The 19,623-nt window shown below is 28.6% G+C and overlaps 1 protein-coding gene across 1 annotated transcript; it reads right to left on the reverse strand.

Annotated features, from left to right (window-relative positions):
- Positions 1-225: 225 nt before the first annotated feature.
- On the reverse strand, positions 226-11,420 carry LOC121392079 (NADH dehydrogenase [ubiquinone] flavoprotein 1, mitochondrial-like; the record flags this gene model as incomplete). Its single annotated transcript, XM_041523462.1, has 3 exons — positions 11,382-11,420; positions 1,832-2,035; positions 226-351 (listed from the first exon to the last, which is right to left on the reverse strand). Coding segments are annotated over exons 1-3 (369 nt in total), but the record flags the coding sequence as incomplete, so codon positions are not given.
- Between the last annotated feature and the right edge of the window lie 8,203 nt (positions 11,421-19,623).

Genomic DNA, 19,623 nt, shown 5'->3' on the forward strand with positions numbered 1-19,623 from the left:
CCGGACACCGTTTCTATAAACAGAAATCGGCTACTGCTTCCGGATAAGTTTGCTGTGACAAATGATGTTTGAAAGCAGATGTACTTTGTCATTTTGTAGACCACACAGACATCTGACTTGGTTAGTTTTATATAGGGGGGTCGGCTTATATACAATGCATGGAGTCGGCTAATACACAGCGATATACGGTACTGTTTAAATTACAAAGCCACAATCAATACTCACTGGAGACACAGCAACCGTTTCGACATTAGCGACAGTTGTGGGACAGCCAAACACTCCGATGTCGGCCGGGAACGGGGGCTTCAGTCTCGGCTTTCCCTGTTTACCTTCCAGAGATTCTATCAATGACTGAAAAAACAAATGTAAAAAAAAATAAAAATTTGTGAACACACTGTTGTTATAATAACACTTGTGACTTGTTGCATGGATAAATATTTTGTCATTTTCAGTAAGGTTCGCTTTCCTTTAATGCAATTTTGCGTGTTAGTTTATCAATACAGTGCAGTTACACAGGACCTTTTCCATATACCTGATTCCACGCAGTAGGACAAAAGGTCGATTGATGACCCATTTTTTGTTGCACAATCGTTTTCAGTGTGGCGACATCATAACGTGAAGCATTTACTTTCGGTATAAAAGTGAACTCCGACAACATAAACTTTTGTATAGTAGGCCCTAATCCATTTGAGAAAACACAGATATGGGAAAGCACATTACCACGTGCAGAAATGTGCATGATAAAACGCGTGCTGAATCATGCACAATAAAACATGTGCAGAATTTTGTGTTACTGGAAAGCAGGTCCAAGAATTACATATAATGTTTTGATCATTATATTTCCAATATATCAATGCAAGAGAGATGTATTGATAAGAATTGTTATTTCATGCACATTTCATGGATAGACACACACACAGAATTTTTATTAACTGACTTCTACTGAAGGTGTGGGGAGGTAGGCGCAGGTAGAAGGGTATATCTCAGTGACAGTGGAAATGTGGTGGGACATAGGATTGAACTCCCTTGGTGGCCTGGGTATCTCATCTCAATGGATATTAAAGGTCACGGTATAAGTATGTTCTATCCTGTTCATGGGGAAATACAGATAAAATATCCTGCATTAGCTGGAACGAGAAGTAGCCCAATAAGTCCAGGAACGGTGATTGATCCTAGATCGATCGCACGTCAGGCTAGAACTATACCCAGGGCCAGCTCTGTCACTCGCCAAATTCACCAATTGCCAACTTTGAAAACAATTGATAAATTTTATTTTAATTTGGCGAAACAATATCATGCAATAATTGCTATTTTGTTGGAAAATTACTAGGTGTTTTTAAGGTGAAATGTTCTGCTCACCCAGAGCTATCCCTATTTAGTGGGAGTAGTCTGTTTAGGGGCCACAGGTGATCTCTTTATCACAATCACCATACATTACACAGCATATAGCCATAGTTTAACGAATGTGCTGGTTGCATTAAAAACGAAAATACTAAATAAATAACTTTAAAAAAAACTAAAATACAGTAGAATCTCGTTGGGTAAAACTCAAAGGGTCGAATACACTGCAATGCTCAAACCAAAAACGAAGTCTCGAGTTACTTACATGTTGTTGACCAAATGGTCCGGTCAATCTACCCAATGGGTTGAATGCTTTCTAGGAGCACCAACAGGGTTAAAGCCAACGGGATTCAACTGTAAATGCTGCTAAACACACATTTCTTTTCCACTATATTGAAGAGATGGTCTGATCTGACACATCTATACTCAAAGCTCTATCACAGATATAAAACCTGCATGTATAGTTTTAAGAAAATCTGCTAACTCATACCGTTTCTTCACCACAGATGTAGGCACCAGCTCCCCGGTGTACAAACACGTCAAAGTCGTAACCAGACCCACACGCATTCTTCCCTATCAATCCATTCTGATAGGCCTGGAATGAGAGAGAACATACTAATAACAAAACAATACACAAACACATGTAACAAATAGACCCACACACATTCTTCCCTATTAAACCATTCTGATAGGCCTGGAATGAGATGTAACATATACATAACAAAACAATAACAGCCCTCAAAGGAAGAAAAGTAACACTTAAATTTTAAAAGTTACAAATATTTTTAATAAAATATCAATTTTATTGGCCCATTAAAATTTATTTTTGCAAAGTTAAATTAAATTTAATTGAAAAAGATTTAATAAAATTTGGCCAGTTCACTAAACAAGAAATTATTAAGTTGTTAATTTTAAGGTTATTTTTATAAGTACATTTAAAAAAAACAAATTCCTTATTTAATAAATAATGATATATCCTTTTAATTAATTGTTTAATTACCTTGTTTGGTTAACTTACTTATTCTTCTATTAACTAATTATAATTAGTTCTTAACCAATTATTAATAACCCCATTACCATAATTTAAATAATTGAAAAATTCAGTTTCCTTAGTTCAATTGGTATTATTAAATTGGTCTTAAAATTCCAATTGTTAAATTTAATCGTGATACCACATTTTTGGTTCCAAAATTGGTTATTATAAAGGAAAACATTTAAAGAATTTTATTTTGGTCTTCTTAATTTTATCCAATAAATTTTGTCAAGTTTTTGTTGAAGAAAATAACTAATATTAATTAATTAAATTTAATAAAAATTAATTGAAATTTACCAAAAAATATTTGTAAATCAATAAAACCACCAAAATAAATTTAAATTTGGCTTAATTAGTAAAAAACCTATTTTAATACTGATCTATAGGCAACTTTAATTTGTTTTTACATAATTAATTTAATATTTACAAAATATTACATATTATAATGTTATGTACACATTATTACTAATATTTATACTATACTAGGTAGTCTATTGGTGGTTCAGTTCAATACTGGTATGTACTGTACTAGTACATATAGTGAATATTTGATAGAAGAACTAATTCACTGGGATACAAAGGAAAGCCGAACATGGGAATTTTTGTAATGTATATCCCGTGTAGGTACTGTACCTCTCCTATTAATCCCCTACAATACTGTCCCTCATCAAGTTATACCTACCAGAGAGATTGTGATAGATCACTAATACACACCTACTACTGACATAGAGATAACACTTGTACTGCATATGATGTGATATTAATGTTGATCATTAACACTACTGTTCTAATAATATTCCTAACGTTTATTAACATATCATGATAGTAGTTACTTGTTTGATTAAAGTGATTGCTTTTGTTCAATAAATATTTGATAATTAACTTTACCAGAACAGTAACAGTGATGATGTTTAATTCCAATCTGTAAACATTTTTATTTACATATGAAACATATACTCCAATACAATCACTTAATAGACACATAATATGTCAACTACAAGCTGACAAAGTCCGCTTCTTGACAAGGCTTTGGTGTAAGCATTTAAATGTCACAAACAGTATATCATTACCATAACCATTTTAGAGTATATTCATTAGTTTGGTGTATACATAATCGCGATTAAGTTGAGTCTAGTATGTTTTATTTATAGTACCAATTATCATATATGTTATAGTTTATATATATTCAGATATTACACTACAATTATGATATCTTAAATGATAAATGGTATATATTATAATGTATATTATTATATTAGTGTTATAATATATAATATATGTTTTTTTGTATATTGTATGTCACAACTATTTTATTAAATAGTTATAAATCATTAATGCTATTTTTGTTCATACTGAAAAAGATGATGATGATGAAGCCAAATAATAATGTTTGTAAAAAAGTTGTACCTATTCCCAAGGTAGTAATTAGCAATGATCGTGAATTTTATTAATAGTTACCTCACAAGTTAAATATAAATATTCATAATTGCTATTACTGCTATGACAGCACTGTGTGCATCTAACCAAAACGGTAAACAACTATATTGTGAATTAGTTGACTATTCAAGAAACTCATAATCTTATTACTATACTGGTACAGTACAATAACAAGGTTAGAAACTGATATATACATTAGATAGTAATACAATATTACACATATTACATTATCATAATAATATTATAATAACTATACGTATGTATTATAGTATATACAAAATTTAATACAATCAGTAATTGGGTAAGCCCCAATCTTCTATTAACTATTATGATTATGTTTTAACATTAGAAATATATTATATCTATATTTAATACCCTGATGGATAATACCATTTACAAACTATTCCCCCTGTTAGTATTGCCTTGTCTCAGTGACTTAGTTCTTCTTATCCAACATATCACTATATTTATTAGTACAAGTACATACCTATTAGAACTGAATAGATCCACTAAAGTGTCTAACTTATTATTATGACAGTATAACAATACATTATACTCAAGTATGTATTGTCATGGTAAAAAGTCATATATAGTCTAGTGGGTGTGTCAGTTCTACTGTATTAATTATATATGTTATACTGTTATATGTTATACTGCCATAATAATAATTTAGACATATTAGTGGATCTATCAGTTCTAATACCTGGTGTGTACTGTACTAGTACATATAGTGATAAAAACTTCGTTTGACACAGTACTTATATTTTAAAGTTTACTAGTGATATGGATTGATTATATATTCTGTTTATTTATCTTATTACATTTGATAGTCACAGTAGCAATCTTAGAATCATGATCTCATCTCTTTTTTGCTGATATCATATCTTTTTTGAATTCTATATTCATAGTCATTGTGGGTGTCCAGTATATGTTATTAGAAGTTATTAGTCTAATATTGATGTTATGTATTTGTCATGTGAGATTATACAATTAAGAAAGTAAATGTCTCTGAAGTTAATATCATAATTTATTATTATAGCTACATAAACTATAACTGACAGATTCCGTTTTTCCCTCCCTCCATTAGTTCCTGTATGTGTTAGCTATTATTTGATATGATATTTTTTTTCAATCTAAATATAAATTTTTAGAATTGATAGACATATTAGAGAGTAAGACAAGATAATACTTCATAAACATTATATGCTTTAATAGTTTGTTAAATATGTAGATAGCTCCTAGAATGTACAGGATATTACAATTTTAGAGTTCCACCTTATCATATTCATTATTAATACCTATATGTGATATTGAAACTTGTAGTCATCATAATATTGAAATTTCAAACGTACATTTTCCAGTGTTGACTCTATTTCCTAAGACTCATAACTACTAATATATGATGACAACAATAAAACAGTTACTTAATTTAATACAGTTTACTGCAACAGGCAACAACACTATAAAAGAAAGTCACAATAAAAACACAACCATCAAATATAGTCATTATATACCTTAATTCGATCACCTTGGACATTTCCCACTATAATAGTAATAATACAGAGTATATTATCAGTTGTAATAATAATATGATAACTTACTGTCGTCACAGTTTTGAAGACATAATGTAGGTGATGGAGATGACAAGGTAGTTGTAACTACACTTGATGATATGGAGGTTGGTATTGACAGAGTAGGAGGGGGGATAGACCGATTACAGATTGTTGAGTTTATCTTAACCGCATACATACTCCTCCATATAATCAATATCATAAAATGTCACATTATATTTACTGGTATATATTCCTGTCACACATTTACTAGCAGTACTAGTATCTAACTGATGTTCTCACTATGGTATATTGCCACTGTAGTAGTCTGTTATAAGTGAGTTATATTCAATATAACATCCTTGTGATTGACTACCCTCAAGAAAAATGACAGTAAAACAAACTTTACCAATGGTAGAGTTGATGACTGTTAACTGCCATTTTTTGACATTAAATGTAGCTAACAAGAAAATATTATTATATGATAAACGACAAAATTATAAACTCACAAATTGTCTTAGCTGGTGACTTATTATTGAGAGATTTACAATCATAGTTTAAAAATACATGTCATCCCTTTTTGTCTCCCAGTTGTTCCCAATGTTTTATGTGTTTTCCAAAGATTTCATTTCCAATTACATGAGCTTTCATTAGTTATGATTATCATTCCATTACTTGCAGTTAAATTAATGGATATTGATGTTGGTAATAGAGAATATATAGTCTAAATAAATAGATATTATGTAAAGTGTACTTTAGTAAAAGTTCTAATACCTGGACAATAACATCAATGGAATAAGTATCATTGGATTGTCTTTTAAGAGTCACATAGTAATTTAGTAATTGAGTCTATGTATACATGTCATTGATAATTATCTTTACTACATTACTTACTAACTGGTACTACAACTGATGTAGTAGTTATCTCTCCTTCTCCAGCTGATTATTACCCAGCTACACTAATTGTATATGTACCAAATTTTACTGGGGGACTACCAAATACTGCATGACTTTGTAGAAAGATGGTATGTTCTGTGTAACTAGTTTCTCCTCCACAAGTAACTTTGATGGATATAATCAGGTATGGATACCAGAGAGAAAGGAGGAGACCAGGAACATTTATATACTGATTTTGTACATGGCAAGTTAGGTTGTTGACAGCATTAGTTGACCTAATGAGAGGAGATATGATTACATATATCAGAGAATGTGTTACCTTGTATTCTCAGAGTAGCATTATCAAAGTTGCCATAAAAAATGCCATCAACAAATCCTGATGCAAGACATTTTCACTTCTGTATTGTTATATTGAGGATATCCAGGTATTGTTAGATTAGATCCTTGTGATCCTCCACTTTTAACAACACCAAGTTTGATGATCTCATTATGACCTGAAGATGTTCCATTAACAAACCAACTAACAGTCACACCATTATGATCCACTGAACATTGGTAATGTGCTAGTTGATAGACTCCAATGTTAGGAGATGGAGTATATGTGAACTGCACATCTATACAATTAAAAATAAGTAACGCGTACGTAACATCGCTTGTATTACTTATGCATATTCATTATTTGACATGTATAATAATCCAATTTAATCTATGGTAGACTACAAGTAATTAAAAAAAGACTGTTTTTTTCTTTATAAATTACCGATTGTGCCAAAAACAGGAGAACACAAAAGTAACACAACGTAGAGAAAAGATAGTAGCTTCATTTTAAAAGGAAAATGCAACCAAAAAATATTAAAAGCCATATATATATGAATAGCAACCTACAAGATATTTACATTTAAAGAAGACTTGAAGTCAGAGAAGTTACTATCGTCAGGCATTTTTGCTCACTGTTCGTAATTTTATAGCATATAATACTTTATTCATAGAGCTGTAATTTTATTAACATTATTCATACTATAGCATTATCTGATGCAATGAGCGATAATTTTTGATGTGCTGCCTACTGTGTCTGACAACACATAATAGCTTTCTCTATATCATTTACTTATTGTAATATCAGAATATCATTATGAACCATTAATTAGTATAGAACTGATTATACTTGTAGTGATTATTAGTACTTGTATAATATAATAGTTTTATATTATAATATTATAAACCCCAAACAGTTCATTTTGTAAATCATGTCATATTCTATTATTACTATATCAGAATCTATTCATACAATTTACTTCATTATATAATCATTATGTGTTCCCTGTGTATTTGTCTGTTTAACTGCCCATCCATCCACATACAAAGATATAATCATATAAACGACACATCATCATTGTAGTATTAATTCCTTTGTAAGAGGTAGTAGTTATTTATATATTTAGATATGTATATCATTCATATAGCTTTAATGAGAATTGAGAATTTGCTTTGTCTTTATAAACACATTTCAGAATTAAAATCATATTTACTTACATTTATACATTGGTCATTAATTAATATATTAGTAACATTAGTACATTGGCATATTGGTACAGTATACATTGGCATATTGGTACAGTAGTACATTGTATATTGTACAGTAGTACATTGGTATATTGGTACAGTAGTACATTGGTATATTGACATATTAGTACATTAGTAGAATAGTTGTTGGTGTATTAGTGTATTGGTACAATGGTACAATAATGCATTGGTATATTGATATAATGGTACATTAGTATATTGGTACATTGGTTATTAGTACTTTAGTACATTGGTACATGGTATACTAGTACATTAATATAGTATAATATAATATTAGTAATTGAGTCAATGGCAAAATAAATTCAATATATCAACATCATATAAATGTGTATAACATTTTATGCCCTTGGCTATTGACCAACTGATGCAATATCAGCTTGGATAATCAAGACAATGTTTACCAATTCTTAGAGATATTCATGACATCCACATTCAGTTCCAAAGAGTAATAATGAATCTTATTACGCTCAATGAAGATAATAGTAGCAACAGCTCAGTGTATGTATTACCAGACGTGTACATCCCTGGTAACACATAATAAATATCTAACTTAAGTGGTATTTGTTAATTCTATCATTATTCTGCAAAACAATTCAAGATTGGGCTAGTCCATACACAGAATTTTTTAACATTATTTATATAGTACAGTAAGTGATGCATGAGTGATGACATTATATATATATATATATATATATATATATATATAATAATAATAATAATAATATAATAATGTATGAAACACATTCATTCATTTATTGTTTAACATCATAGAGGTTAATGTGTTGATATTGATATCAGAATGATCAAACACACATACAATTATTATAAATAATACTGAAAGTGGAATATCACATCAAGAGAGTTGCTCTAACTGACAGAGATAGAATAACTTAATTAATATTGACTTGTCTTAACAATATAGTGACATGGTTCACTAAATCAAGAATTCAAGAACTAGAATGATGACAAAGAATGTAAACTACAAGCTATTATAATAAATCTCAAAGTACAAAATATGACAACAACTCATGTCCATACTTTGTATAGTTATAGATTATATAGACCTTGTAGTCTATAAAATTAATGGTATACTATTAAACAAAATCTAATCACATCTATATGTGATCAAGATGGACTGTCTAGAAGGAAAGAATTCATTACAACTAATCTGTCATAGCCTATAGTTTCTCTTCTTTCAATTTATAAATCACTTTATTTTTATAAACTGACAGGAGATGATTAATAATTATTAGATATTGGTATATTAGTATTATTGTATATTATTGTACCAATGTACATTGGTACATTGGTACAAAGGTATATTGGTACATTAATACAAAGGTATATTGGTGCATTAATACATTTTGTACATTAGTACAGTAGTACTTTGGTATATTAGTCCCATTGGTACATTGGTACATTAGTATATTGATACATTGATATGCTAGTACATTGGTACATTGGTATATTGGTGCATTAATATATTGATTAGTTTTAAGAGAATATAATAATATAATTATTATAATAAAATGAACTCTCAAATCTACTAGTGATCATTATATATAAGACATTACCACTACACTACAGTAAATAAATAACTGATATATCAAAGTGATATTAAAGTTGTATCTTATCATCAACTAGTGCTTATCTATAATATAACTAATTAATATTATTATATATGGGCAGTACTACTGTCTATTTGATTCTCATGTACTACTATTATATACTATAGACACACATTTCTAATTATTGATATTAAATCAAAATAATAAGTTTCCATGAATTCAATATATCTTTGATACTAATAATGTCATAACAATCAACTATTGTTCATATACAACAGGTATGTATTTAGGAACTAGATATGTTAATAACAATTGATCATATGTTACTGAAATTGTATTTGTAATGGAGAACCATATTGAATAATGTTTGTCAATAAATTAGATATATAATAAGATAATGACATATTAATAAGATTATTACTATATTCCAGTATATTGTATATATCTCTTTATATACAATTAGATGTTATAACATTAAATTCTTAGAACTTACAGTGTTATATAAACAAAGGAATAGATCAATAACACATTTATTATTACAATGTCATATCTATATTATATTGTATTATATTATATTACATTACGATTATATATATATTATATTATATTTATATATTATATTATATTACATTACCATTATATACATTATATATTTTATATTATATTATATTATATTATATTATTATATATTATATTTATTATATTACATTATATTATAATAATGATAATACTAACCCAGGAAGATGTACATATACAACCATTGTCAGTCATTTTTTTCCTAATATGATTTATGACAATTGTCATATAAATTATACTATCTAGAACAGAACAGATGTTCTAACCCGCTCTGTCTAAACGACATTGAGCACTCTTCTTCAACAGACTTAGATACTTCAGTATAATTATAACTATCTATATAATTCTCTAATAAACCATATACTATTGTATCTGTATTATAAAGTTTATATATTAAAAACATTATATTGTTTTACTTGGATCAATCTTAATTTTTCGAGTGTTGCCAAAAATTTTATTATTATAATTCACATGAACCCAAAATAGTGATAATTTCTATATTAAATCTAATAGAATACACACTAACACATAACCAACACACTCATATATCACTACAGTCATTGAGTTAGTTGATCAGCAAGTTCAGCTTCATTTACAGCTGGTGATTTCAATATCATTAACAATGTGTCCCAGTATATGGACATCTCTTAGTCTCATACCAGAGTTGGAACACACCAGTGATACCTTGATGATTCTCTTCAATGTCATCTAGTTCAGGTGGAGTTAGTGCTAGGGCAGTACCTATCTCTTGTAGTTTTGTAGTTACATGTGGAGCAACATAAGTAACTAGATCTTTATGAGTTAACTCTAATATAATAAATATAATATAATATCTACTATATAGTAAAGTTAACTGACCTGTTGTCTTCTTAATAGTTAATTTTATCACTTGTTTTATTAGACAAAGTAGAATACTGACTGTCAGATGATGATATATAACTTGTCATGTCACCATTAGTAGGTAGTGTAGAATACATAGGTGGAATAGGTTTTGAAGTATGAGAATGAGGATGTTGAGTATGATCATATAATTGGGTACTAACATGTACATTATGATTAAGTCTAGAATATTCCTCATTAGATGGTCCATTTACTAAATACAAAGCTCCAATTATTGATGTCTCATATACTACTGTAGTAATATATGGTACTGTAGAAAGGAAAGTAGGTGGAGCAATAGGACCATTAGGTAATGTAGTCATATCAGTATAATTATTCTGGTTAGGTTGAGTTGTTAATATCTAAATTGAAAAATAACATGTGATATTTACAATTACTAATCTTACTCAACATTTGGACTATAAATCTGTTATATGTCAAAATGTAATTAATATGGTACTACTACATTAAAAATCAGAAACTTCCGTATAATAATTATGATAATATAGAACTTACATCCTCATTAACCTCGAGTTCAATGTCTTGTGGTCCCATTTCATTATATATATTTTCTGTATATGTGGATGTTAAAATATGTTCATTTTGTAACTATTGTCTTGAAACTACCTTGTTGTCTTCTTCCATTTTTGGGTCTTTTTTATGTGTTTGAATATAATCAATATCAAACATATTATAAATATAATAATCACAGCAATAACAGCTGCTAGTACTAAAATTATAGCAGCAACTATTTTAAAATGAAAATAAAAATGTCTCTACATAAATAGATCTACATACCAATTTTAAGTAGTAGGGAACTATTTGCTGCTATAGAAAATATTAATAATTGTGATAATAAAGTAGTGACTCACTATTAGTTGGTGATGGATACGATAATGACATACTTTGAGTTCTGAAAGATTGATGTGATGTCAAGGAAGTTTGAATTGGAATGGGTAAGCAACTAACAGTTTGATTGGTCAGTTTTACAGCATACTCAGTAGTATATGGTACATTGTTATAATCCATATCATAAAATGTCACATTATAGTTACTGGTATATATCCTGTCACACATTTACTAGAAGTACTAGTATCTACTGATGTTCTTACTATGGTAATATTACCACTGTAGTAGTCTGTTATAAGTGAGTTATATTCAATATAACATCCTTTGATTGACTACCCTCAAGAAAATAACAAGTAAAACAAACTTGTCCAGACTCCACTGTTAAACTGCCATTTTGTACATCAAATGTAGCTAATAAAAAATTAATACAATTAATATGATTAAACAAACTTACAAAATAGTTCCAAACAGGTGACTAAGAGATCTACAGTTATATATTAAAGTCAAAAACAATACTCCATTTTTGTCTGACAGTCATCTTATATTTCCAATTAAATTATTTTAACCATGTAAACTTCATTACAAATAAATGTTGATCCAGTACTATAGTTTACATTGATTAATACTAATGATGGCTGTAGTGAATATACATGGGTCTAAATAGAATATAAGAAAAAGTATATGAATGTTTATGTACAGTTATCATACCTCTATAATATAGTTGACCAGATATGTGTCATTTGATAATCTTTTAAGAGTCACATCATAACTAGTAATTATATCTATTAGTATCAAGTAGTTGACAAAATATAATATCTACACATTCACCTTCTTGTACTACAACTGATGTTAGTACTTATCTCTCCTTCTCTAACTGAGTTATTACCAGAGACCTAATTGTATAGTTACCAAATTGACAGGAATAATAGTTGTATTGCCATGTTGTAGAAGATGTAGTGTTCTGTGTAACTAGTTCTCCTCCATAAGTAACCATTGATGATATATCAGGTATGGATACCGAGAGAAGGGAGGAGAACCAAGAACAGTTTAGATAATGACTTTGTACATGACATGGTCAAGTAGTTGACAGCAGCTAGTTTTACCTAATGAGAGGAGATAAAATGACATATATCAGAGATTGTGTTACCTTGTATTCTCAGAGTAGAATTATCAAAATTATTATAAAGATTGCCATCAACAAATCTGAGCAAAAACATTTCACTACTGTATTATTTAATTGAGGATATCCAGGTATACTCAGATTAGACCATTGAGGTCCTGCTCTAATTGTAACAATACCATGTTGTGTAATATTGTCATTATCACGAAATTTTCCATTAACAAGCCAATTAATAGTCACACCAGTATGATCTACTGAACCTTGGTAATGTGCTAGTTGATAGATTTCAATATTAGGAGATGGAGTAAGTATGAACTGAACAGCTACACCAGCAGAGAAAGGCTTAATGTATAAAAACTGATGGACAGTATAAATTCTTTCAAATCATTAGTTTCAAAAAAAATGAAATTTTATATTTTTGTGAACAAATAACAACTTGATATTTAATTGTATTATATTCTTACAGTGAAAATTAGATCATACCTGATCATACTGGAACAAAAAATATTACTACAACAGACAATACTGACAGGATAAACATTTTTTTAAACCTAAAAAATTATAATAATTTTGTAAAGTTATTTTACCCCTTTACAACTAGTGTACTTTTCAATAAGATATTCTATTTAAAGAAATAGAATATCTGAATTTTATAGTCACAATTTCATTTATTATTTCAGTCATATAATGTTTATCATTTCCAAGAATATTAACATAATGATCGGTCATGGGGTCCCATATTGAATTTACTGTTATTTCTCAAAACAATAGCAATGTTTATTCAACTATAGTTTTAATTAATACGCTATTCACAAGATGTTCACTTTAATAGTACTGCTGTGGATACAATTTCTATTCATGTGAAGGTAAGTAATATAACAAATTAGTATTAGACTAGTTGACAGTATTTGTTGTAGCTGTCAGTTCGTATTTACTCCATCTCCTAATTGAAGTCTATCAACTAGCACATTACCAATGTTCAGTAGATCATACTGGTGTGACTATTAATTGGCTTGTTAATGGAATAATTTCTGATAATGACAATATTACACAACATGGTATTGTTACAATTAGAGCAGACTCAATGGTCTAATCTGACTATACCTGGATATCCTTAATTAAATAATACAGTAGTGAAATGTTTTGCTGCAGGATTTGTTGATGGCAATCTTTATAAATAATTTTGATAATTCTACTCTGAGAATACAAGGTAACACACTCTCTGATTATATGTCATTATATCTCCTCTCATTAGGTAAACTAGCTGCTGTCAACAACTTGATATGTCATGTACAAAGTCATTATATAAAACTGTTTCTTGTCTCCTCCTTCTCTCTGGTATCCATACCTGATTATATCATCTCATGTTACTTATGGAGGAAACTAGTTACACAGAAACACTACATCTTCTACAACATGGCAATACAACTATTATTCCTGTCAATTTGGTCACTATACAATTAGTGTATCTGGTATAATTCAGCTCGGAGAAGGAGAGACAAGTACTGTTAGTACCAGAGGTAGCAAGTCAAATACTGACATTATTAGGTAAACATAAAAACTGTAAGAAATATCATTAATTTTTTGTAGGTATGTATAATTTTGACACAACTCTTACTAGATCAATAAGTGATTGGTCTTTAAATATAACAATATATAATTGGTAAGACAAATTTGTATATAGACAATATTTCAATTATTTTTATAGCTCTTTCTAGAATGTATTAGTTTCTTGAACTTCAGTTTTTCAACAAACTCTAACATTACTATATCAGTTTATTGTTGATAATAATAGAATAATAACAGATGGAGATATAATAACTGTTTTGATAGAATCTGAATTTAACTGAGAACAAGAATGGAAGACAACAATAAGGTGTTTTACTCAAGTGGACTAGCTATTGATATAACAGATCAACTCAAACTCAGTAAGATGTTATGATACTAACACAATAACAATGTTTGTATTATGTTTTATTGTCCATTCATTAGGTACATATGATATTATTGAAGCTACCCTATATAATGACCTAAGTAATATTGGTAGAACATGTACAGCTGTCCTTTTAATAAGAGGAAGCTACTGATAAAGGTTGTCTTATTTCATTAATCTCTCTACCTACAGTACTAACATATCATTGATGTGTTCTCCAGTATGTAGTAGTAGAGTAATTGGATGTACATATGATCTACCTAGTGGTATAATATAATATGTATGTATATGATATTGAAGAGGAGGGTAGATTATCAGATGAGTGGGCAATATCATCTACTAATATCACTATTACTGGATTGAAAACCAACTTATCCATCTTGTCCTGTATCCACATGTCCCTGTTTCCATGGTTACAGTTACTACAAGAACATGTTGACTGTTTTGACTAATCAAAAGTACATTTGTTATCATTATTATATCTCTATATCTATTATAAGATGATACACAAGTCAATGAAAGGTTCACAATAAGCTGCTGGTATATTAGGAGGTAATGATATTATTTCATTAATAATTAATCTAGCTAGTCATATACATAAACTAGATCTCATGAGTTTTCTGTCAATAAATTTTAAAATGGTACAAATTAAAATAATAATTAATTATGGTCATAAATATAACTGTATTCTTGTTATTTCACTATAGGTAGTCTAGTGGGTGTGTCATTCTAATACTAGTATGTACTGTACTAGTACATATAGTGATATGTGTTGGATAAGAAGAACTAAGTCACTGAGACAAGGTAATACTAACAGTGGGAAAGTTTGTGAATGGTATTATCCATTGTAGGTACTGTACCATCTCCTGTTAATCCACTAGCAGATACTATCCTTCATCAAGATATACCTCAATATGAGAATGTTGATATGATCACTAATACACTACCTACTACTGAACTAGAGATGAGCACATGTGCTGCATATGATGATGATATAATAATATCATATAATTTAATACTGTACTAAATAGTAGCAAATGTCAGATTAAAGTCATTTGGGTTTTGTTTAATAACTATTTAATAATTAATTTTTAATAAAACAGTTAATAATGTACTATAATAAATTAAGGTAGCAATGATTAATTTTAAACAGTAACCTATTTGTACAAAAAAATAATTATTATACTGCTAGCCACATATATATTATACAGCTGTATATAAGACTCATTGATGGCAATTGGCATGCCAGGTTAGTACAGTAACCAACTTTCCCTTTAAAAAAAAAATCTTTATATACAAGACATTCCTACTCACCTACTACCACAACTAATATACTGGTGTTTGTCCTGATACTCTGTATGTAGGCATATCACTGTAAAATTGATTAGTTGATTAATATATCAATTTATTGTAACAGTCCTGGTCCAAAATCTTATCATTATAGTTCTAACAATTAGCGCACTATATGTATTAGGTCAATTCATAGTACATTTATTACAAGTAATGAATTTGTACATGATATTAGGTTTATTACATTTAATATATCATTATGTACATACAACCTATATAACAATATAGTGGTTACAATTCAATGTATTTTGTAAGGAAGTATACAACTAAACTGTACATGATATTGTTAAAAAACTACTTTATTATAACAGTGTTTTATCAGTTCATGGTATTCAGTTTCATAAATGAGGATATTAATAAACTTGATAATGTTAACATAATTTATAATGTGGTATATAGAGGTTATGAAATAAAAGTAGTTCATTATTGTCATTCTATTTGGAATAATATTGTAAAGTCATTAGTAAAATGTTATCATATGAGTTGACCTACATTTACCTAACAATGTGCTTATAAAAAGAAAAGTTTTAAACAAAATTTTAAATTGCAATTGGCAAAAAGTAATCCTTAGTCTCAAGCTGTTAGAAGTCCCTTGTTCTAACCAAAGTTCTATAAAGTACAGTACCTTTGCATATAGTACACATATAATCATATAGTTATAATACATATATTATACTAATATAATAATAATAATACATATATTATATTATATTTGCATATAATATGATGTACTTAATAGACTCAATGTTGATATGACATTGTTGAATATTTATTGTATTAAAACACACAAACTTTTGAGATTGTATTGATAATAAATTATTGTAGTTGAAGAGAACCATTTTCCTTTCTCTTGCTAATGTATAATGTCCTTCACAATTAGTGATAAACATTTTTTGTTAATAATCATGTCCGGGGTTCTTCTGAGTTAGATATAAAATGTATATTATTTTTTTGAACTGTTGGTTGTTTAACTAATTCATGATCACTTAGTTTGTTTACATGACTAAAATACATCTGAGTGGTTGACAACAAATGTTATTTTAATTATTAATACTATGGAATGTGAGCAGTTTAATTAGAGAACATGTACTATATATAGTATAATATGATGTTGACCAATAACAACATGAATGTGGGTGTTTATATATACCAGTATTGAGTATGATCTGATTTGAGTAGAATATGTTATTACATTGTAAGTACTGTACCATTTCTTATTAACAGATACTCCTCCCTCATCAAGTAATGATGACTGTAAAGAGAACATTCAAATTGTCTACTATATTTAGGCCTGAACAAACAATTGTTTATTGGTCAAGCCCTTACTAGAAGGTATAGTATACCATGTGATTTTACAGTCAAGAAATATGGGAGAAGGGAATGTACTATCTTTCCTGCACAAATGTCACAATTATCATACATTGTAATATATATATATTGAATTGTTTATATTTTATATATGCACTAACAATAACTAAACTGTTTCATTTAAAATGATAATATGATATAATTATATATAATATAAAGTGTAACATATAAATAATACACATACTACCACATAGAATGATAAAGTATTACGTATACTGTACTCAGTAAAGTTTAGGTTATTTATATCGATGACCTTAATATCATTAACAATGTGTCACGAGTTGGAACACACCCCTATATCCTGATATGTTCTCTTCAATAATCATCTAGATTTGGACATTAATTATGAGACAATCCTAATAATAGCATTACTGTAATCATCCATAATATACTAATATTGATCATTAGTTTAGAACTATTATGAGTATAACATATTATTTCTTTGCAAACTATCATGTTAATGAAATACATATGTTTAATTAAATGTTTATATATTTACTAACTATAGTAACGACACAAAATATTTTTAGATATATATGAATTACGTTGTCTCTCATTATACAATGTACTACTGACTTAAAAAAGTTTTATTTAGAAATACCATGTGATATTTGAAATTAAATTTTTTTTACATGAATTTGTTTAAACTTGGGAAGATTTCCCTAAAGAAATTCACCATATATGATATTGTTATTATCCATAATCTATTAAAAACAATTGACTTCATAGACATAAACCAACCATTCAGTGCTGGAGCAAATTAATCAGCAGGTCATGTCATAACTTGACCAATGTTTGGGTCATGTGGGTGTGTGGGCATGACAACTAACTTTTACATGCATTGTATGTACCACCATTGTTGATGTGTTTCTACAATTTATTATATGTCACTATATAACGTAATTGGATGTACATATGATCAGGCATACCTATTGGTATAATAAGTATACTTTATAATTTAGTATATATATTATATCGAGGGGGTTCACACTAAGCTAATTTAAACATTACAACCGTCAATCATTTGTCATTGTGAGAATATAGAATATCGACATTTAAGTGTGTTTTTACAGAATCTATCATACATTAGTGTGATTATTACCACCGTTCAAAGCAGTTCAACTTTCTCTTGAACTTTTAAAATTGTGGTGTCCAGTATATTTCTTTAGAACTTATTAGTCTATATATATTTATTTGTGTATTGTCATGTGAGATTATACAATGAAGAATGTAAATGTCTCTGAATTTAATTAAATATATTATTATAGCTACATAAACTATAACTGACATTATCCTTTTATCCCTCCTCCATTAGTTCCTGTATGTGTTAGCTATTAGTTGGATGTGATATTTTTCAATCTAAATTATAGCATTTTAGAACTGATAGACATATTAGAAGTAGTACAAGATTTACTAATAATAAAACATTATATAATTTAAGTTGCTAAATATGTAAACGCTCCTAGATTATTACAATTTTAAAGTCATTCATTTTCATGTTCAATTATTTATACCTATATTGTATCTAATTGAAATATAGTTGGGGGGGGGGGGGGCCATAAAAATAAAGAATCGGGTCATACATAAACATAAATACATGGCCACAAAAAAAAAAAAAAAAATTTTCAAATATTTATATTGTAATTTTATAATAAAGTCCATCATCTATTGAAATTTCTTACATTTTCTAGTATATACTCTCTTTCTCTTATACATAATATAATATATGATGACAACAATAACACCAGTTATACAGTTACTGCAACAACAACTGTAAAAGAAAGCCACAATATTAACACAATCTTAAAAATGTATCATTACCTGAAATATTATTATATTAGACACCTTGGACATTTCCCACTCTAATTAGTATAATCCAGAGTATATTATCAGTTGTAATAATAATATGATAATTTACTGTTTCACAGTTTTTGAAGACATAATGTTAGGTATGGGATGAGATAAGGTAGTTTGTTTACACTTGATGATATGGAGGTTGGTATAATGGAGAAGGAGGGATAGACCAATTACAGATTGATATGAATTTATCTTAATCTAACAGCATAACTCCTCCATAAATCAATATCATAGATAGAAATTGTTCAGCATTATAGGTGGTGTATAATATGGGGGCGGTT

The sequence above is a fragment of the Gigantopelta aegis genome, unplaced genomic scaffold (assembly GCF_016097555.1).
Source record: "Gigantopelta aegis isolate Gae_Host unplaced genomic scaffold, Gae_host_genome ctg3367_pilon_pilon:::debris, whole genome shotgun sequence".
In the NCBI taxonomy this organism is placed as follows: Eukaryota; Metazoa; Mollusca; class Gastropoda; order Neomphalida; family Peltospiridae; genus Gigantopelta; species Gigantopelta aegis.